Genomic DNA, 23,496 nt, shown 5'->3' with positions numbered 1-23,496 from the left:
AACATATAATAAAAAAATTTTGGGGGTTTGGACCATTTTTCTTTAGCTCCTTTTCAGCCCTGCAGTAAAAGCACATTAGGGTGGGAAAGCACCAAAATGAAAAGGTTTTCCAAACTCCTAATGTTGAAGAGATTTCACTTTAGAAACAGAAGGAGGAGAAAACTTCTCTTTCCATTGGTTTCAGAAACAAACACTTAAGCTGCCTCTGCAGCCTTACTGGCTCAGTTTCGACACAGCATGGGAAAGCTACTTGGGAACACTTCTTTTCTGGCCTCCACTGAAAGGGTAAGATACATTAAGTCTTTAAAAAGCAAACACTTCCCCATGTAATTTTGTTTTCCAGAGACTGCATGAACAAGAACATACTTTTAAAAAAACAATTTTGAGTAAGCAGTTCTCATTTCTTTAAATTCCTACTGCTTTTCTGTCAATAAAATTTCACCAATTTCCTAGTCATCCAAGAGCCCTTCTGTTAACATAATGAGAGTTGGGTTTGAAGTTTTAAACTACCTGTATTTTCTTCTTCCCCTAGCACCACATCTTTTCCAACCTTTCAGGCTGTCTTTTGTATCTCAAAAGATGCAATACATTTTTACACCTTTCACACCACTTCAGGCTACACACAGCAGTCAGGCACTCTTCATTTTGGTGTATAGACATTGCTTCTAGGGACAAAAAGTTTGACTACAGTTTATAACAATTCTGCAGGTCAAAGGAGCTATATTTGTGAAAGCTATCTTCTGGTTAAATTTCATTTAAACTATGCCTTCGAGAGCATAGGAATGTCGCCACATAAGTCCTGGCACTAAGTGGCATCCCTGGCAGCAAAGGGTCCTGTTATTGACGTGGCCATGTCTGGAGGGTACTAGAGGGAAGTTCAGAAGTGAAGAAAGCTCACATGAATTTTCACCATGCATGCAGGTTACTTACTGCCAACGTGCTGTCTCCAACATTTGATGCAATGAGTCCCTCAATTGTGCCATATTCTGCATCCCTAGAATTGAGCCTCTCCATATGGTTTTTCTGTATTCTCCGGATGACCAGCACAGCTACTGCCGAAAAAACTATCAACACTATCACAGGAGCCAGTATAACGATGATTAGTGTTTCCATGCTGTAACCTGCAGCTTCACCTTGAAAGGTTTGCCCTTGGAAAAGAGAGAGAAGGGGAAAAGGGGGGTGGGGGAGGATAAGAGAGGAAAAAAAAAATAATTTACATATTTCCAGAGAAAGTCTTTAAAAGCAGTAGCACTGACACCAACATTTAACTTGGTAGCCATCTAGTCCGAAAGAGAGGCTGTGACACAGCCAGAGCTACAAGTGTGGACTTACACAAAGGATACTACTGGAGCAACTCCCTGCAGAGCAGTCGGAACAACCCTGACCCTTCAGAACAAACGCACCTGTGACTAAGCAGTTCACTCGGGCAGTAACTCAACCCTGACTGCACACTTTAACCACTATCATTCATCCAGCCATACAGAACATGCAACATGTGGACATCAGACATGTGCCAGTGGACCTCAGGGTGGGGAACAAAGTCAAAAGGGCCTTACTACATTGATTAAAGCCTTACTCTGGCTAGTGCTGAAACCATCTCACTCACATCACACAAAAGCAAAACTTTTCTTTCTCAAAATTCACTATTAATAAGCCTCTCACCTTTAGAGGAAGGCAACTGCGCAGTGATATTCATGTTGCACAGGTATCCTTGGCAGCATTCCACAGCTTGGTCAGGAGACGGCGGTGTTTTGCACGTCATTTTCCCTTGTTCATAGACTTGGAAGCATCCTTTCTGGTAAACCTTAGCACCATCATTAATGCTCAGGGAAGCAAAACATTGCTGGCCTTGGCATCGATCTCCATTCCCACAGGACATGCCTTCACACACACATTCATAGGGTTCATCTGTAAAAGGGAAGAGTTGAGGAAAAAACACTATTGTATTCTTAATCGCTTCAGTTATATAGAGATAACGAAATCATTAGACAATAAAAGCTTCTGTTTAAGGGAAGAAATATTACTTGCAGCTAAGTGCTGAAGAACCACCAAGCAGGAGCTAACGATACTTATTTAGCCATTGCAGCAGGGCAAAGATATGAGCTTGCACCATCAAAGAAATACCAGTGCTATCTGCCCACTCCAAGCACTCAAATTCTAGAGTTTAGTGACATTTTACATGACCTTTCACACATACACTACTGCAGGTATGCAACATGAGAGGGTTAGCTACACAGGGACGCTCAGCAGAGGAAAAATCCCCTAACAAACAGTATAAATTTAAAACAGATATGCTATATGCCATTTAATATGCCACATTAACTATTTCCACATAAAAACATTCCCAAGCATTTCGCAAATTACTTCAATCAAATTAAGGCCATTTAAATTTGCAGTGGGTATACCTACACAGGATTTAGTGGGTTTAACTACCTTGCTTGAGAAATAAATCTGGCCCTACTTTCCCAGGAAGACAAGCCTTTGGGGAGCATCTTGTGAGTTTGAGTAACCATAGCGATAAAAAAGCTAGCAGCAGCACACACTAGCAGCAGGTACACCATCTCCCTTCCAATGCTAGATGCTTCAGCTAAACAAAAGAATAAACTTTTAAGAGAATGTATAGGGTAGCATACTACACTTGTAAGTATTCTCCGCAAAGTGCCTGGAGATGGCTAGCTGGGAGAAACCTGCCTTTCCTGTGCAGAACCGCACATTGTCACTTTCAGGAATGGCACCTGCCTTAAAGATGCAGCACTGGCTCACTCCAGCCCCTGCAGGAGAGGACACCACTCTCAACAAGCTAACGGAGAACACCAGGACTTCTTCAGTTTCCTGGAAAATGCAGGTACCCGCAGTGGTAGACAGCCATGTCCACTCATACAGAAGGCTGAGGCAGTGAAAAAGTCCTCTATCACACAAATCCTCTGCATGCACACACACACTTATGGCAACTTAACTCATATTTACATTCTCCTTTTCAGTTCTAACACACAAGAAAAATTTCCAGCCACAAATATAGTGGATGCTCTTAAAACAGGAACTAAGCATACCACATGTTGGACTTTTTCAAGCCTATCAGTAGAGTTTGCCCACTGGGAATATAACTCAGTTTGTTTCTTGCTTTGTTTTCCTCCCCTTCTTCCACAATGAACAAATACACAAATATAAATTTCCATTTTTGAACTACTAACAAAAAATTAGGGAAAAAATCTTGAAATCCAACAGTGTCTGTCACATTGATTTCAAGTACTGGTATGCACTGCACCAGTAACTTCATTAATTTTGTAGAACTTAAAGAAAAAAATATGCCAAACATTCCTATAATCAAAATCTGTTCCTTCAGCAAGGACAGCCTTCCCCAGACAGCTCTTTAGCAACAAGGATTTTGGTACCTCCCAGCGAGTGAGATATTTCTGTTGTCACTGACAAACACCGGCCTGTGGGACAGACCCAAGAAGGTTCACATGCTGCAGTAACACAATTTCAGCTATTAAGTGACAGCAGAAAGAGCTGCTGTATGGAGGACAACTAAGCTACCATTGGAAAGCCATACCAAGCCCACAAGGAAAATTCATCTGCTTTGCATCCTGATCCAGCCTAAATCTTCCTTCTTGACCCAAAGACCCTTCAAGATTGAGCAAACCTCACGCAAGCCAGAAGAGCGGTTTCTGGCAGAAACATCTTCCCTCATGAGCCACCTCTTGGAGGAGCTCAGCAATCCCCAAACAGACCAGGAAGCAACTGCACAGCCACAGGGCAGTGGATCAGTCCATGCAGAGCAAACCTGATACCTCTTACAAGCAATTAACTAAGGCACTGCAACTCAAACACGTTACCTGTGTTTTGAAAAGCCTGTCCTAGACTGAAGTCAGGGCGAGTAATCTAACATGACACACTGGCTGTGGATCCATTTAATAGAGCAAGAAGACACAGTAACACTGACTACATATATGTGAACTGCTGCAGATCTTGCTGTGTCCATGGGGCAATACAGATCGATTAGCTGTAAAAATGAAACATTTATGGTAAAGAACTCCTGGATTGGAAACAGAGACACTTCCATTGATGACTGTTACTATTCCTTATGCCTAAACCGCTCCTTTCTTTTCTTAGTTGGTTTTCCAACTTAACGGTATTATTACTATGCACTGGCCAGCCCTTCCCTTATTAATGCTCCTGCAGTGCCACAATCGCTTAAAAAACAGGTTGGGCTTTATCCCAACAGCAAGGCTTATTCAGGCTGCAGAACCAGCCAAATCCCTGACCGTGTCCTCCCACTCCTGTCTCTGTGGGCCATCAGTTGAGACAGAGCAGCAGTTCAGACACCTGAGCGCAGACAGACGGGGTGATGCTTCAGTGAACACGTACAAGCTAAACACTGTACTGCATCAACAAAGCACTCTCCCATGTGCAAAGCCAGCTGTGAAGGGCTGGATATTTGAGCTGTATTTCCCCAAAGTGAAGCCAGCTGCACTTGCAGAGCAGAGCTTTGTTGGCATAAGGCAAATCCACAGCAGAGGCAGAGCTGGACTGGGTGATGATACTTCTCCATGGCTCTCATGAACAAGCAAATCTGCAGGACAGACAAGACCAGCAAATGCCACAGGCCAGTTACAATCAAGAGGTTATGGCTGAAACACATCAACTCCCCCAACACACAGGCTCAGAGGCAAGTATCTGCTCAATAACAGCTCCAAGCGTGGAAGGCTGTCAGGGCAGCTACATACACAGCAGCCAGACAACACAAGCAGGCAAGAAGCCAAGCTTGAGAATACTTCCATTACCTAAACATGTTTGCTGCATATATTTTTTGTTTCATAATACAGAGACTCACTGCTGCACTTGTGGCACATATATATATTGTGCACACACACACACAAAAAAAAAAAAAAAAAAATCTGACTTGCCACACAAAGATAGAGACTTGCATCAACTTGTCATTGACTGGTTTATTAGTTCATTATTATGAATGTGTAAAAATTGAGGCTCCTTTATTTTTTTTTGCTTATTCACTTTGTGAAAGTCAACAACTAAGAGCGCTGACTCTAATTACCTACGTATTTCAACAGAACAAGAACCAAGACACTCCACACAGCCCCAGCCAGAACCCACAGGGCACTGAACCATGAAGCTCTGAGAATACTGGTTAGTGATGTAAACCTACAGGTGCAAAGAAACAAAGTTAGTTGCTTCTGTGTGAAGTTTATCACCCAACCAGTTACCAATCTGTAAACTTTGTTAACGGTTTGGGAAAATACTAAACTTCTTTCCAAGACGCAATACACTACACATTTCTGGTAACACATCTGAACTTTGATTCACACATCTGAATTTCTAAATGTGATCTCTTCACATTTAGAAGAGTGATTAGCCAATGGACACAAATTAAGAAGAAATGTCATCTGAACACACACACAAAAAACCCCCATTGGAATAGATTGCCTAAAAAGCTTGTGCATTCTCCACGTTACGTAGATATGCAGAACCTGACTGGACCTCGTTCTGGGCAACCTGCTGCAGCTGGCACTATCTGACCAGCAGGGTTGGACTAAACGATCTCAAGAGGTCCCTTCCAACCTCAGCAGTTCTGTGATTTTCCATTGAAAAACTATTAAAATAGGCACTCAGCCTCCTTTTCTTATTCACATTACAGCAACACAGTTTCTTTAACTACCTTTGACTTTGAAAAAGGCCTATGTCAACTATGTGACAGTGTGTTAACTTTGTGTGTCAGCAAACACTGTAGTAGTTTTTAAAAGCATAAAAAAAATCAAAAATATATACCATTAGAGTCTCAATTTTCTTGCTGAAGACAGTCTCTAATTACATGACATGTACCTTTTAAAGCAGGGCTTTAACAGTATCACATCGCCACCACTGCATACCTTTCGCTTTCAAAATTTCACATAATCATGCAATAACTCAAGTTGGAACGGACCCATAAGGATCATCAAGTCCAACTCCCTAATCTTCACAGTACTAAACCTCACCTCGCAGATAAAGATTAGTACATCCTACTACATCCTACTACACAGACAGAACATACATTTAGCTCATGCCTGCAACTGAGTGTTCAGAGGGATAACCTACACAGCACCACAAGACCTCTTACTATGTGGCTGAAAAAAAAAAAGCGAGGTGGCCAAGGATGGACAGAGGTAAATGAGCCTTAAACAAACCAGTCCTTTGCTCACCAAGACATGACTTTATAATTTATTCCTCTTTACCAAGGAATGAGGCAAAGCAAAAAGGAGCAACACCTCCAGTCACTAACTAGTGGGCAGAGAAACTCCATTCGGTTGCTCTCCTCCAGCCCATCCCACAGCTGTGCAGTGGGAAGGCGCCGTGCCTCCCCGGTCGCATACTGAACATGCACAGACACTGCAGTCATCGGCTAACCTCGGGCACACACAGCCAGTCCCAGTCCTCAGCGCCACCGGGAGCCAGCTTCCCAACCCGAGACCTCTCAGAGCTGTACTATGGCTGTTGTCCCCTTTGCAGGCTTGCTGCTAGGCTTTGAGTGGGAACACACTTTCCAAATGGAAAACCCTGAAACCAAAGCAGAAAGGTTACAGTTCACTGAGAAGCCTTATTTCAGAGAACTGCAGAAATCTCTAGTGGAATGAAAGAGACTTCATGCTCAAATGCCAAAATATTTCAAAGCAGCAATATTTACTTCTTTTTTCAATAACTAGGATTGGGGGAAGAGATGAGATTTGCTAGGGCTTCATATCACAATCAATTGAAGATGAAGGTAGGCAGACCTGAAAAAAATTACAGTATCTTCAGAGTCCATTTAACTGTACATTCATTCTTTTTTGGTGGATAGCTTCCCTTTATGATTCTTAGCCATTTCAGGGAAACAACAAATAAGAAGCTTGTAGAGATGCCTGCTCAGTTCTGAGTTTTATTTTCTCTATGTGTACAGTAACAAGCATTACACAACAGCCATAATAATCACAGAATTATTTACATTTAAAAATGATTCTTAACATCGAGTCCACCTCGCACTGCCAAATCCACCACTAAACCATGTCCCTAAGTGCCACATCTACACAGCTTTTAAATACCTGCAGGGATGGCAACTCTACCACTTCTCCAGGCAGCCTATAATAATTGATTTTATATAGGATTTATTAATTTAACAAATGCCTTTGAGGTTTCCAGCACTAAGAAAAAGCTGTTTAGCCTTATTGTTTTCCAACTTACAAAACCCCCTAAAACCAGAAAAAGCACAAGTGCTATGGCCACTGACCATCAGTTATAAAGCTGCTAGGTTGGGCAGATGTGCCCAGCTCTGCAGAGGGACACCCTGCCTGAGCGCAGCTGCTGGGGACAGAGTGAGGCTGCTCCCAAAGCCAGCTTCCCACCAGTCACACAGCAGCTTCTGGAGTTCCAGTAGTTCCCAAACACTTCCTGGCTGTGGTGTGACATGAGACACTTCCTAGTCTGCCCACTCCTCATACCAAAGAGTGAGGCTGCATTTGGCAGGGAAGCAGAGGCAGCCAGAGGAGAGCATGGTCCAGATGCCTTCCCCCCATCACCGGAGAGGGCAGCAGCATCTCCTGCACCATGCTCCTGACATGGCCATTGGGATCAGGAAACTCTATTGCGCAAAGTCACCAGTAAGTGACAAACCTCTCTCTTAAGCAAAGGCATTGCATTATTTACAAAATGCTCTGCCTTAAAGCTTAGTTTCTTGGGAAATGAAGAAAAGCTCTCTTTCCCCACTTTACAGGGCTAATAAAGAAATAACACAGAAGTAAGCACTGCAGTAAACCTTTAAAGGATTTTCTGGACACTCAAGAAGGGAAGTGATACGTTTCTGCACTTAGAATTCTACACATTGTTTGATTTTTTTGTTTGGCCTGTGGGTTGTTTATTTTAAAAACGAATCATGTTTAATCTCATCTCCTGAAGCCCAGCAGCAGCGTAGAAATAGTCAATCTGCCTCTGAATGCTACCCAAAGCTACGCCCAGACATTTTTCACTCATCAAAAATGCAAAAAACCCCATAAAACCAAAACCTAACCCCCCCCAAAAATCCAAACCCACAAAGAACCCAACTGGTCCAAACCACAGAGAAAGGAAATAGACTGATCTTTATAAAATACATGGGGGTGGAGGGGATCAGAAGGTTTTGTAACTTCTTGTTGTTTTATGCAAAGAGAAGACAAATCAGTGTTCTGCCCCAAAACATCAACTTTTGAAAGCATTCAGAAAAAGCACATGGGAAAGCACACTTGTCAGGGTGCACCTGCCCCACCTCCGTGCCCTGTTCACAGGCAGTGGAGCATCAACTCCCATTCCCTCAAAGGATCTCCAAAGGCATGCTCTCCCTTGAAAACAGGAGCTCTATCACCGTGGGAGAGAAACGCAGGCCCAAACACAGAAATCTATAGGAAACGCTACTGGACAAGCTCTCCCTCAGCATGGCAGCTCCACATCATGAACAGAAAACTGTTCTTTGCACACATCCAGTTGGCAGAGGCAGACAGACAGCAAGAACACATCTGCACATCTCCGCTCACACGCTCCAGCCCTCCGTCCAAAGCCTGTTCCAGCTGCACATCTGGCCCAGCTCTACCCTTCCTCCCAGCTGAGTGAGGTACAATCCTCTACCTCCAGTCTTAGCTCACAGTCCCAGGAAAAGAAAAACTGGCATGGATTTAATGACTCTTTTCTTGCTGATCACTTATCGGCATGTTTTCAACAGAAAGATAACACTGAAGCCCTAGAACCTACTTTAATTTTTTTAAGCTGAGTCAGGTCAAATCACTAGGGTATGAACACCTGCAAGGTACCTTTAGAATGGTAGGGTGGGTTGATAATGCTGCCCTATGGGCTGCACTGTGCAGGCAGCACAAGTGTCTGATTCCACACATTGAACAAGAGAAATTAACAACAACTTCAGACATTAACAGGCACCTTTTCCCCACATGTTTTTCTTCTTCATCTATTGCTCTTCATGTTAAGGATGTGAAAGGCACGTGATTTAAGATTTTTAACATAAGCAACTCTGAAAGCCAAAACAAACGTTTGAGAAGCAGATAGCTGCACTTCAAGAGTGATAAGAAGGTACACTGTGACGACTGCTACCAAACTTTATTTCAAGATAATATTGTCTCAATAACATTAGCAGTTTTATGTATTCTGACAAACACCAATCCAACGTTCCTCCCTTTTTAAATTTTGTCCACCCTTTTAAAATTTAAATATTTCCTATTCATAGAAGTCAACCACTAGACCGCCATGCATTTTTAATCTTGGCCCTCCACCATCCATTCTAACATTTCATTTAACATACTCTGCCTTTTATTATTTGCATCAACATTTGAAGATAAATGCATTTTAGCAGAGTAGTTCCGACAGGTATTTCACAAGGTAAATAAGAGGATAGATATGCCATAATAAACACTAGACACACCTCTCAAGTCACTTAAAATTTAAAACTGAGAAAACCAAGTTACTTGCAGAAAACCTTTATTCAGCATTTTTAAAAGGCTGTTTGCAAAGTAGCAATTATGCATCTTTCAGGAGGTCATCTCCCAAAACATCCAGACCACCTTCAAATGAACCATTCCTGCCTCTCCATGGCAGTGGAAATACCCTTCCCCCATTTTGCTGAGGCAAATATTAAACACATTGTTGTCATAAAACCTTTATGTGCATGTAAGTGCATAAACAATTAATGAAGTAGTCACTTTCCATACCCAGAGACCTTACTGCAGCAGTCATGGAAAAGTTATCAAACACCATACTAAATACTCCAAAGAGCGTTCCCACAGAAAAAAACCTTCACTTTACGAGAACGCAACACAACTGCACCTCAGCCCATGGGCTAGAAAGACCTACTTGTTACATACTGAATAATCTGCTGTTCAAATAAGGTTTCCCACACCCCACCTGCCCCAGCCCTGGGAAGACCTATGCCAATTGCCCGTGCTATAACTTTTATACAGAAACGAGCAAAAACGTCCTTTGAAGCAACTTCCAATGGAAAAGCAGACCTCTTGTACCCGAGAGGAGCTCGTCCATGCTGTCAGCTCACAAGGCAAGCGGGGTGCCATGGAGCTGTGCCCAGCGGCTCCAGCGGCTGAGCTACTGCTCGAACCCAGCTCTCCCGCAGCACCACGACGCACATCACTCACCTTGCCAGCTTGGGGAGGGAAAGGCCATCATGATCAGCACAGGAAGAATCATCACTCCATCTACCATTGTAGTGCTGCAGAAAAAGAAGAGACATGAGAGCTGTGTACACTTTCACTGTTGTCTTAAAACATAACCACCCCAAAATCAGCATTTAGCAATGCCTTTCATCAATTCTTTATACAAAATGCAAAGCAACCAAGGTCTCCTTCTTGCTGTCTTGTTTCCTAAGTCATTTCCTTCATTTAAAACATTCATAAATTTACTGCAATTTTTTAATTTTTTTATTTTTTTCTTTAAGTCACAGAAACACCACATGCAACTACAGTGCGTATATGGAAACATGCTGCTATGAAAACAAGAACCCTCTCAGTACCAAGCAGGCATGTAAAATAGAAGAGACCTTCTTTCAACAAGGTATTAAAAAGCTAAATTATTATGAACTGAAAAGGTCTGTAAAACTGCATATGCTTTGGGCAGGGAACTCGGAATAACTTTAACCAGCAGAAACAATTGCTAGATGGCAAAATCAAAATGTGTTTAAGGGAGACACCACCCTCAGAAGAGCAGGTTTCCTTTCAGCAGCCCAACTTCATGTCCCTGCTGTTGAAGACAGGTAACTACATCTTGCATGAAAACAGGCTGTTTCCAGTGCATCAGCAGGGGCGCATGCTGCCTCTAAAACAGTAAATAAAGGAGTGAATTCTCCTGTGCATTTCAGATCTTTTCCAGGATACTTGGTCTCTACAGGAAAAGATAATCTTCGGAGTTTTTATGGTGAAGTAAGAATTATTTAACAGGCTTCTGAAAAGAAGATTTTTTCTACAGTTTCTTAAACTCTACATTTAACCGATCACCAATACGAAGGAATAGAGATTAACTACAGTCAATCTTCACTGGGATTTAACCAAACAAGCAGGGCTGGATGACTCAGAAGGGCTTGTCAGTCCTGTGCTACTTGGTTCCTATCAAGACTCTCTGGATAATCACATGCCACAGTATTTCAGTTGAAAGCAGCAGCAAGTAGTATGTGCAAAACAAAGTGACTCTCCTTGACCAAGGCACTGAGCCATTACCATTCTTTTTACATGGAAGTATTAGTCTTCATTTTTCAGATTTAATTCTACTGAAGCAGATGAAACTTAGAAGCAAATTTTATATTGCCATTTTTCTTTCAGATATCTTCTGTTGCTGCCTTTTCAAATCACTAGCAGACTGCTTAAGTGCTTCATGATGAAAGCCAAGCCATTTACTTCTGTATTTGTTTCCTGACATAGATTTGTTTTGCAGAATATGAGAAACATTTCGGTAATTGCTTCACCATCAGTTAAAATGACCAAAAATTTCTGAACCCAAGTACTCAAATTCTGTCCTTAGAGAAGGGATGAGGCAGTGCTCGCCACTCAACCTCCAGGAGTGAAACTCCCACTTTCAAACATGCATTCACCAAGTGACTTTGCCTTCCTCATTCTTGATGCACATCAATGCATTCTTAACACATGCCAATATTTAACCTTCAACAGTTATACGAGAAACATGATGAAATGAAGTTATACACAGCATGATCACTGAGCCATCCAGTATAGGAAGTTTAAAACAGACAGCTCAGAGGGGTCTGTTGCTCCCAAAGGGGGTGGCTGCAGGACACGAGAGCAATGCTGTCCTTCCTCCTCAGCCCCTTGCGCGCTTCCTGAGGCTGAACAGCTTACACCAGCATTTTCCTCAGCATTACACCAGGTAACTCTCTGCAAGTCTAGACAAAGGTGGCTCATGAGACGTGCCCTCCTTCTTTCAACACATCAATGGTTCAAAGAGCAGAGGCAGAACACTTTGATTTTAATGATGCCGGCCCACAGCCGCAGCAGAGCTGGGCAAGCCAGCTGCCCCGGAGGCTGTTGGGTGGAGGGGAGCACATGGTGAGCCTGGCAGGAACTGGCAGCCAGTCCACCCAGAGAGCCCTTCAGACAGCAGGGACACTGAGCATAAGGAAAAAGGGCTTTAAAAGAGACAAAAATTAATTTAACAACAGAGCGGGTCAAGAATCAAACAGCAGCATGCAGCCAACAGGCAGAGCGGCTGCCAGGTTTTCTGTAGATTCATGGCTGCATCCTCCATGCTCAATTAAAAAGCAATAGGGGTAGTTATCTGCCGGTGGGGAGCCATCACACCACCCCCAGTGCTGCAGGTCAGCTCGGAGACCCGCACACACTGCAGCCTCCCCTCCACCTGCTCCCTTCCTACTCCCAGAACCCACCACGTTCAAGTCCCCCCCACCCCTGGCTCTTTCAACCCTTTCCTCCTGCCAAACCTGGCTGAAGCCAGGAGGGACCTGCAATGAGTTCAGTTCAGTTCTGCCAGGAAAGGAGGCTGAACACAAGAAACATGAGCTGGCTGGAACAGAGACATTTAAGATACAGAAAGCAGACAAGACATGGAAACCAGGAAAACTCTACAAGTTGCATATGCCTATTTGTTTTCTTTTAAGTTTATTTCTATTCCCTAAAAAAAAAATATACATATATTTTTCACAAGCCCTTGCCCTGTATTTTCCAGGGGAAGGAAGCAAATCCAACCTGCATCCCCCTAAAGAGGCAAACAACCTCCCACAGCTCCCGTGAGGGAGAGTTGTAACACTCAGGGTGATAAAATGAGCTCCTCATCCTCTGATTCCACATGCCCCACATCCAAACCAGCATGGGTTGAGACAAACTGCAGTTCAGCAAGTATAAGAATTTTTACCAGTCCTCACCAAAGTGATAATGAGAAAAGCCACAAAACCACAGTAAAAGTCACTCTTAACCCCTCATCCACAACACTGTTCAGAATTCCTCTTCAACCAAGCCCAAGGATGACTTCATTGAGTAACACACCTGAAATTACACCAATTTTTTTGTTAAATGTATTTAAGTGCCAAACAGAAAAAAGGCTGGCATCCTTCCCCTGCCCCACAACTGCAGGGGAGCTGCACATCCTGAAGAGGGGAAGCCACCTGAGGTGACCTGGCAGGCAAGCGCCAGCAGGAGCTGGGTCAGGGGCTGCTCCAGCCTGGATCCTGGTCCTGCAGGTCAGGAACAGCTTGTCCAGTGCTTGCAGAAAGTCCTGCCAAAGGACCCCACACTCAGCCCTGCATTAGCAAGCAAGTACTTGTACAAGCCTCTTTGGTAGAGTTACTTTTATGAATAGACTTTCCCCATTCTAAATGCAAACAACAACAAAATCAGACTATTATCAGGCGTTATGCATTTCACAGCATGCACAGTTCTCTCAAAGAAAGAAGCCAAATACTAAGAATTTAAACCCTGCTTCTATGAAACTTTGTTCCTGTAGACACTAATTTTCCCCAAAGCCGCAAAGAATATTTTGCCTGCTTTTGCTGAGAAGTGCTGCACACACTCACAGCAGCCTATAAAAAAACTCACCCTGCATGTACTTATCGCCAATTGAAATCCTGTGCCATGTATGTGCAGACTGTACAGCTCTCTGGCTTCTGGCAAGCTGCCCATGCAGCTCTCAGTAGGGGACAGCCCAGTTACACCACCTCAGCTGGGTCTGCAGACACTGGGAGACCAGAGAAGAAGGAAAAGACTTGGGAGCCTCTGCCCTCTGCAAAACAGATTTTTTTTCCTTCAATTACACCCTAAAAATTAAAAGCTATAAATAAAACTCTTCACTACATCAAAGGCATGTCAAGTCCTTAACCCCTGCTTTAAGACAAGGGAACATTTCAGGTGGCATCAGGCAAGGTCTGCTCTGAGACCACGCCGTTACCCGGTACCAGCCGACACATTACTTGGGCAGCTGAAATCCTGCCAGGATCTTGGGAGAGGTGTCACCATCCCTTGCTGGTTGCCATTTTGCTCAGGGTATGCCGTATCTGCTGCACGTCTGTTAAATCAGCAGTTAAAAATAAGCTTGGAAGCATGCCGATTGCAAGGGGGCCATGGGATGCAGGCTGGGAAGGTCCTCTCCAGGGATCCCACTGGGCACCAGCTCCACTCAGAGCCACTGCAGGTGCCAGGGAGGGAATGGAGCCACGGTGTCCTGCAGCTCCAACATGTTTCTCTGTTTTTCAGAGTCATGTGCATTCATTCATCTGCATTTCCCTTTCAGGTTATCCCAGTTGCAAACTACAGACACAGCAGAGGATGAGTTTAAAAGTCCTGACTCCATTGCTTAAAAAAATGACTTTAAAAAAACAACCCCCAAAAAAAAAAAACAACCCACCAAACACCAAAAAAACCACCCACCCCCACCAAAACAAAAAAACAGTAACACATATGTATGAACCAAAATCTGGTTCTAGTGACACAAGCAAGTACATCTCTTCCACTTACTACTTGTTTAGAAAGAAAATACAGGAACAAAACATTCTTTTATAAAACTCCATGGCAAGTTGCTATGGATCTAGAGATACATAAGATATCCAGTTACTATCTGGTGTTTGAATTTACAAGAACTTTTTCCAAAGGGGAGGCAGGATTGGGATTTAATCCAGAAAGAGAAAGAGGAACTAGAAAGCAACCAGCAAAACTGCACAAAACTTATTTTCCTTTCTGGATGTATCAATCTTCACTATGACTTGCCCACAACTCCTCAGCACGTCCTGCAGCCCTCTCAGCTGCAGAAGCCACCAGAGGGCATTCCCACCAGCACCACCTGCATCAAACCAATCCAGGCCACACAGCAGAGCGGGAGGCAGGAAACGGTGACTGTGGATGTCATCCACGTACAGTGAGAAGAAGATAATTTGGTTTTAACTTTTTCCCACAGAAGCATATAAGAAAACCTGAAACTTGCTATAGGTCACAATGGAAAAGTCTCTTTTAAAGCAGCAGCTAACAGATTTCCAAACAACTCTGCTGTGAAGCACAGGCAACAAGGTGGACCTAGGTCCAGAGCAGGCACCTAGTATCTACTCTGAAGCCAGCTTTGGACTCCAAAGAAGGAATCAGTTAAACAGTTTTCAGAAGCCTAAATGAACAGTAAAAAGCGTATCATATGGCAGATATAACACTTGGTTAGCATACCCAACTTAACATACAGATGTGCAACTGATTTTTTCAATAATTGCTAGAATTCTTACTGTTTGTATTCATGAAGTCCCAATTCACTAAAGAATCCATCCTGAAAACCCCAATACCTTTTCTACTTTCACAGCCAATGGAAACCACTTTCTCTTTTCTTCCCAAGAAAACTATTTGTCTCCTGCCAAATCATTCCTTTACAGCCTGACAACAACATGGGGGTGAGGGAGACCTCAGATCCAGAGCTGGGACTCTTGAGATTGCTGCCACAACAAGCCGCAGGGGAGAGCAGAACCAGGAGCTAAGATAACATGAAACACCCCACCAACAGCAGCACAGGCTGTGGAGAAAGGGTGTTTACTCTCCAACGCCACCACCCAGATACAGAGCAAAGACCATGCCAGACAAAAGAGCAACTCCAATTAGTGAAGAAATTAAAGATTACAATTCATCTCAATATGACACAGACATGGGAACATGAACCATTAGAGGCATTCAGACTTTTCTGATGAGATCAGAGGCACCCACACTATCACTGACAGTCCCAGTGGCATCCCGCCAAGAGCCCAAGGGCTGTACATATTTTGCATGTACCTCACCAGATTTGTATCAAAAGAAAACATCCATAATGCTGGATTGTAATTCTACTATCCACAATAGCCACACACAAGCTAAATTCATCAACAGCTGTGTCTTTAGAAGGAAAGACGTGCATTCAAAAGCAATAATTCACTGCTTGCTTTTTTCTTCTTTTTTAATTGAAACTCACACAAGCTAACTAACAACCTCAGAACAGCCCACACAAAGGCATTCCCAATGTCAGAGAATGGCAACCCTGCGTATCCTTTCTTAAAGTCTAAACTTTGTTGCCAGAATTCAGCAAGATGGAAGCCAGCCACAAACTCCATTTGGCATCCACATGCAAGCGCACAAGGCACACATCAATACACTTCAGCTCAAGAAAATCCGCAAAAGATTGCCACCTTGAAAGGCTGAATGTCTTGGATTCGAATAACAGAGAGAGAGTGAAGTGTGCAAGACACTGGTTCTCCTACACTCTTATTCGAAGTGAGTATCACGACACTGCTGAATAAAAATAAAACCACTAGGAGGAAAACAATCCATACAATGTAAAATATCATGCAAGTTACTCTTTATGAAGCTAATAGCTCTGAATATGCTCATGAAGAGCCACTCCTTAGGTTCTTAAAAGAAAAGGAAAGAGGTAACAAGAACATGTGCCGCTTGTAGAAACAAAATCCTGTTTAGTCTCCCTCCTGGCATATGCTAGTATAAATCCATTTATTGCCTATGCTGTCACCCAAAGGTTCCAGCTGACACACCAACTGCAGAAGTGACATAGCATGGGATCACAAATAATAAACATTCACAGTGTCAGGGTGGGAGGGACAGACACATGACAACACAACCACTTATCCAAGAGAGATAAAAATATCTTACCTAGGCAAAGAAGTGAACCCAAAGCAGCACCAGCTCCTTCCCAAGCGGGGTGGGGAGGCATGGCTCACACACACACAGCTCCTCCTTTAATGGGAGGGAAGGCAGAGCTCCTTGGTGCTCGCAACAGGGTAATTCCCAGTGAACAAGCCGAGCAGCTGAAGGCCCAGGATCCACGAGAGGCACAGAAGACACCAAAAATAATGCTAGCTTCTCCATGCAGGTCAGCTGGTGAGCAGGGGGGCTCACAACCTTGTATGTGGGCTGAAGCCAGCTGTATGAGGTTCAACAGGGCCAAGTGCTGGGTCCTGCACAACCCCATGGAATGCTACAGGCCTGGGAAAGAGTGGCTGGAAAGCTGCAGAGTGGAAAAGGATCTAGGGGTGTTGGTTGACAGATGCTGAATATGAGCCAGCTTGTGTCCAGGCAGCCAAGAACATCCTGGCTTGTATCAGCAATAGTATGGCCAGCAGGACTAGGGCAGTCATAGGCCCTTTGTACCAGGCACTGGTGAGGCCACACCTCGAATCCTGTGTTTGCTTTTGGGCCTCTCACTCCAAGACAGACACTGAGGTGCTGAAGTATGTACAGAGAAGGGCAACAAAGCTGGCGAAGGGTCTGGAAGGAGGAGCGTTTGAAGGAACTGGGGTTGGAGAAAAGGAGGCTCAAGGGAGACCTTACTGCTCTCTACAGCTGCCTGAAAGGAGGTTGTAGTAAGGCTGGGGTCAGTCTCTTTTCCTAAAGAGTGGCAGGATCAGAGGAAACAGCCTCAAATTGAGGTTTCGATTCCTTACCGAGAAAGAGTTGTTCAGCACTGGAGCAGGCTGCCCAGGGAAGTAGTGGAGTCACCATCCCTGAAGGGATTTAAAACCATGCAGGTATGGCACTTAGAAACACTTTTAGTGGTGGGCTTGGCACTGGTGGGTTAGCAGTTGAACTTGATGATCTTAAATTGCCTAAACAATTCTATGATTCTATGTGGGCAGCAGAACTTCTCTGTGTGGCTCAAGGAGACAGAAGTGGCTTGTTAGGAAGTCCAAATACTTGGGTTGTGTGTAGGTATTGCATCAATACAGGTGTCCTATGCAACCCAATATGGGATGGCTTACTCAAACGATGAAGTAAGCACAGACATTTTTAAATTGATTTAAAACCCTCAATATTTATTGCAAGTTCCTGGTGCCTTTGAAGACATGTGCATATCTTTCCATATCATTTACTGTCTTGCAGGGTAAATAAATTCACCAGGAGGCAGCTATCAAGGATTAACATTGCACCATGGAACAGCTTTCCCCTGCAGAACCTGCACATAGAACCTGCATCACTTAAACATGCTCACGTTCATATGGTTCATTGATCGTGTCACTGCTGTGAGCATCTTGGAAGTTAGGTATGCAATTCCAAATGTGCAAATAACCAACTACACATGGTTTCATTTATACGGGCAAACTAACAGATATTAAATTGCAAGAAGTACCATGAGACAGGCAAGCAAAGAGTCAAGCATGCAGTAGCTTCATCTGAAGATACATTTGCCTGAGGCGTCGAACAGGTATCAGTTAAAGACATTGTTAGATATACATGAATTACTGTGGCTTCTCACACATTTTAAACAGAAAGATGTTATTTTATTATATTACCTATGTTTTACTGCTACACAGGTATTATTACTACATGGCACACAGACAGTTCCTACCAGAGGGGAACACTGCATTCTGTAATTGCCATGAAAAAGGCTCCATTGCACAGCTGCGAAGTTTCTTGGGCATTTTAGTCAGACAGCCTTAGGTACCACTCACTTTGCTAAAGCCATTCCAAGTGTCCACACAAACTGGAGACAATTTCCATTAACATCTGGCAACTTAATTTGTGCTGGAGCCTTGGGCATAAGAGGCAAGCAAAATGTCCTTTCAAATCCTGCTGCAAAACACAGTACTTTTCTCCCTATAGTTGTTCAGAAGCCAGAATCTGCTGTCAGAACTTCCAGTGAAGATATAAACTCTCTCTAAACAGAAAACTTGCTGTGAATAAGACCCAAACACAAATATTTTCAACTGACAAATTATCAGAAATCACCTGTAAAAGATGTTTCTGCGTTTTTTCATAAAGTCACCACACAAACCCAAAATGCACTCAGTAACAGCTACTTACTTTAACTTACTCAAAGTCTACCTCTTTGAGACTTGGCCTGCTTTCATCCAGCTAGCAATACTTTATTTATTAAAGATTTTATCTGCGCAGTATGTGACGAAGGAGTACAGGGAGGAACACACTTGCATAGCTTGCAGGTGTTTCAGAATTGCCTGTCAAACACTGTTTATATCCTGTCCTGGGCACATCTGTCTTAACAGGTGAGGAAAACAAGAAGTATGGGCAGAAACACTGAGCCTAGTTCATAGCTGCATAGAAAGGGCATATAGTCAGACAGAGGATCAGAGTAAGGTTTTATTAGGATATTGTTTCACAACCAGTTTGGACCAGTCTGAGACACAGCAGTGCCAAATCTGGTCATCCAACCATGTCTTCAGCTCCCTGCCATCACGCTAGGCAGGCTCCCACCCCTCCACTTGGCTGCAGTGACTGCAAGGCTATGGGATAAGCCAGATCAGGTCACTGATCAGATCACACGCTGTTTAGTCCTCACTATAACTAAACATGTGAGGCTCAGCCCAGAGGTGCAATGGTACCAGTGCTAGCAGAGGAGAGGTGGTGGGAACACAACTCCTCTCAGAGATGGGCATCCCTTCAGTGGCAGCAAAATCCGAGGTTGATTAAACACACATATCCCATAACCCCAAACCCAGCCAACCAATGATACTAAAAACACACATTCAGTTAAGACACACAGCAGGGTCTTAACTGCCCCCTAGCTCTCCAAATTAAACATTTTTTAAAAGCAAAATCCTAACTATCTGCCAAGTAAAGGAATATTTTTATCAGAACATTCCTCTAGGTTTTTTGAGTTTAGTCTAAAACAAAGCTCCTAATTTTATTACTCACTTTAACTCTCCTTTTGCCAAGCAATTGCCAGCTCCCCCTCCAAACACAGGCTTGGTTCAGCAGAGCACCCTCCTGGCAGGCTCCTCCTTGTCGTTTCATAAGAGCCCCGAAGGGAAAACTGCTGGTATGTCCCCAAATAATATTTTGCTCCTGAGAACCTGAACACCCCAATCAACCCTGGGAAAGTTTCAGAAGGAGGCCTGTGAGACAGGCTAACAGATCTTTCTGCCCTGCAGTCCTACCAGATGGTCAAATACCTTACATCATCACATTGGACTGACACCAAGTATCAAAACCGCTGCACTTATGTCAAGTCCTGCAGAAGTCCAAGGTTGTGTCACAGTTTGTGTACATTACCAAGATAGTGAACATGGCCCTGTTCTACAGTCTATTTTAACTTTTCCAGGGACTTGTATTATAACCTTAACAAAAACCTGGAGACAGTTGAAAATAGGATCTAAACAAGATCAATGACTATTAATCTAAGATCAGGATTTTTAAAAGCTTTTTAATAACTATTTATATATTAAATAGATTGCCTGTGAAAAGTTTCTTGCAGAACACTTCAGAAATGTTTCAGTTGTGTTGACTGAAAACAAATCTTCAGCTTCAGTATCATCAATAAAAATCCTATTTTTTCCCCTCAAAAAAGTTCAATTTTTTCCAGTTCTACTCTCTTTGTCTTTATGCAGAGTTTAAATGCACATTTCTTTGCCTTAGGTTGGTTTTGTGGGTTTGGGCTTTTTTCCTTGTAGTAGAAAATCTAGGGTCTGATTATATTATGTGAATAGCATTTAAAGACCATCTGGCAAGCCCTGCTGAAAGATAAAAAATGTAGTCTGGTTCCTACAAATGTATTAATTAAGCAGTGTCTCATTACAGTCTAGTTCTGTTTTCAGATATGCAGGGACCCTGAGAGGTGCAAACGTTTTTTTGTTTTCAGCCTCTAATGTTATCAGGCCAAATCATTCGGAGCCAAACTCAGTGAGTCGAAGGAGCTGCTGGAAGCTCCCTCACTGCCACAGGACTTGTCACCCTTATCTCTGTCGGTATTCCACCACCAGCAAGGACTCTCATTTGCACATCACTAATCCCAGCGGGATTTTGCCTGCCTGGGTAAATCTGAGCCTCTGCAATTATTTTCACAAGGCTGCGACCACGAGAATACTCTGCTTACATCCAGTCCCTTAGCCCAAGCACCCTAACCAGAATGAAACTTGTAGTATTTTGATAAAAACGCATGTAGTCCATTCCACTGGGAAAATGTAACTGCAGCCTGACGCAGCAAACACACAGCCGTTTGCTAAAATAAAGCCACCAAATCTATAAAAACGAGAAGGACGGGAGAGCAAGACGTGCAGAGACACAACGCACACAGCTGCTGGGTGGAGAGAGCTGCTGTGCCAGCACTGCCAGAGCAGCCCTACCACGCGTGCCCCTGCATGACTCCACAGTGAGGGGCACAGAGGAGAGAGGGGACTCCAGGAGAGCCAGGCTTTACAGCCCTGGCTCGCTGCTCATGGATTACACTGGGATTAGAACAGCATTCTTCAGGAGTGATGGGCTTCTACAAAGTAGGAAAGGTTAAGGGATATGAAAAAGTCAGATATTTGTGCTGCGTACTACTTAAAGCTTCACTGTTCCCAAACACCAGCGAGCCAAGGAAGCCAAATACAAATTAACAAAATATTTTTAGAACAATCAGACTGAGAACAGAAGTTCCTAACACTCCATAGGCACGTGTCGCTGAACAGCCTTTCATCTCATCAGATTCTTTCATTAAACTATTACTTTGGAATCCAAAGAGCTGAATGCAATTAGCAATCCAGAAAAGAAGGAAACACCCTGCTGCACAAGAAAGTAAAATTCCTCAGAGATTATATTACACCACCACAGAATTTTAACAATACTGTTCTACAATTTGGTCTTGCCTGTTTGGACAGGCTTTAGATGTATTATTCTGTTCTAAAATACAAAGTACAGACAAAACCAAGTTATATTACAGGCATGGTGGTCTGCAACCTTTCTTCTTCTGCTGACATCATGCAAATCGGACAGTACTGTGCAGAGACATACAGAACCTTATTAAATCTAAAAAGATAACCTCAGAAGGTCAGTCATCACTTTACAACAAATGTAACCCAAAACTGATTTTAAGGAGCTAGTAAGATAAAGAATAGTTGGGGTTTTCCATCCTAGAACTCTGCAATGATATTTGTCCACCCCCTCACCCCACCCTGCAACATCAACCTAAAAGTTACCTGTGCTGCTGTTCACTTCACAGCTTTACTCTCTCTTTTCACCCTCCACCACAATCCTTTCCCCTCACTCTGCTCCAGCTCCCTCAAGGCATCCTTGCAAGCCATTCTTCTTTCTCACCTGGGGCTTCATAAGGCTCCATAACATCCACCACAGGTCCCTGTTCTGCTTGTATCTTCCCTGTGGCAGCCCCACCTGCCAACACTAATCCAGCTAACATTCAGACCTGTATGCTATGACAGCTTGAGATCTTTCTTTCCAAATCACTCTACCCTGACATTCCCTGGTTGCTGTTTTACCTGTGTCTATCTTGATCTTACAGGCAAACATCTGTGCCTCTCCTGGTAACAGAACTACCCTTTCACAGTCACAACTGACGTTCATCATTGCCACCCTACACAACCCTCACCTTAATAATTGGGCATATTGTCACCTCTTCCTACGTCAAATTTATTCCAAATATATATAATTCTGACACTTCTTTCCAGAGCTGTTAAGTGTTCACTTTCCACCTATTTAGCTGTAAGCTTTCAAATTCACACATCTCCCATAGCCTTGCCAAACCTGACTGCACTTGTGTATCTTCAGAGAACCGTTCCATATATTTACCCAGACTTTTGTTTTAGTTGGTGTTACAGATGCCAAAAGCCATTGATCAAATTACTATTTAACAGCTAAATTACGGAGGCTGACCTCTCACATACTCCTAGCTGCAAACATGAAGTAAAACACAATCTGAAATTCTCTTTACAGACAAGTCTAGCTTTGAATCTCTGAATGAAGCATCACCTAAGAGCAACTCATCTATGATCATGTAGAAACGGAGCCATACTCTTCATTAAAGTGAGCTTATGACACATATCCACTGGTGATTTCCAAGGTTCTTCATCTCCACAGATGATTTAGCCATGATTGTTAATAGAGCAGGCTGAAGACAGCAAGTCAAAAATAACCCTCACCAACTGCTTCTGAAGGAAGCGCCCAAATATGCTTTGGGTCAACAGCCCTCCTCACTAACGGGAAGTGGTGCAGTAATAGACTGTTCTGAATAGGATACAATACAGCACTTGTTCCTGCAGAGCAAGTGACCACACCACTTTCTCTTCAGCATCAGGAAATACCTGACATAAAACCAAATGAATGAGATGGAGAATGCACAAGTTAAAGGAGTGAATATACTTCCCTGGAAGTATCCCCTGGATAGTTACTGTCATGAACCTGTCAGCACAGATAATAATACTGATTAAAAGGCCCAATAGTCAGTATGAAAAGATTTCCAGGTCCTTCTTGCTGCCCAGTGGAAATGGAAAGCCAGATCAGTCAGCAAGGCCAGATCTACCTCCACAGGAATCTGTTGAGTTTTCACCTATTTCCTGGCCACAAGACAGACTCTTCCGAGTTTCATGCTGCAAAACTTTCCACTCAAACAGCAACAAAACACAACCTCAGGTTCTCACCAATGTGGATCTAATTCCAAGTGCTCTGAAGTTATCATCAGGAACACCGCTGTAGAGAGAACTCCATGTCTGCCTATGAGCATTCAGTTAGGTGAGGAATCATCTTAGCTTCAGCTGGACTAGACGCTAGGGAAACCACAATAAAGTGG

At 43.3% G+C, this 23,496-nt stretch overlaps 1 protein-coding gene across 5 annotated transcripts in view; it reads right to left on the bottom strand.

Annotated features, from left to right (window-relative positions):
* ACVR1 (activin A receptor type 1) overlaps positions 1–23,496 on the bottom strand; it is a 71,291-nt gene that overhangs the window by 26,868 nt on the left and 20,927 nt on the right. For 2 of the 5 annotated variants that reach the window (XM_030485960.1, XM_030485961.1), the window contains exons 2-3: positions 10,152–10,225; positions 1,663–1,908 (exon numbers count right to left, since the gene is read on the bottom strand). In XM_030485960.1, coding sequence (XP_030341820.1) covers positions 1,663–1,908; positions 10,152–10,225 — 320 coding nt within the window. Of the gene's footprint in view, positions 1–930; positions 1,149–1,662; positions 1,909–8,266; positions 8,290–10,151; positions 10,233–10,626; positions 10,720–23,496 lie in introns of those variants that run through there. The other 3 variants (XM_030485958.1, XM_030485957.1, XM_030485959.1) reach the window with 3 other exon arrangements.

Source organism: Strigops habroptila, chromosome 5 (assembly GCF_004027225.2).
Source record: "Strigops habroptila isolate Jane chromosome 5, bStrHab1.2.pri, whole genome shotgun sequence".
NCBI classification, from domain to species: Eukaryota; Metazoa; Chordata; class Aves; order Psittaciformes; family Psittacidae; genus Strigops; species Strigops habroptila.
The sequence above is the reverse complement of the archived record's forward strand: the minus strand, read 5'-3'. Positions and strand labels throughout refer to the sequence as shown.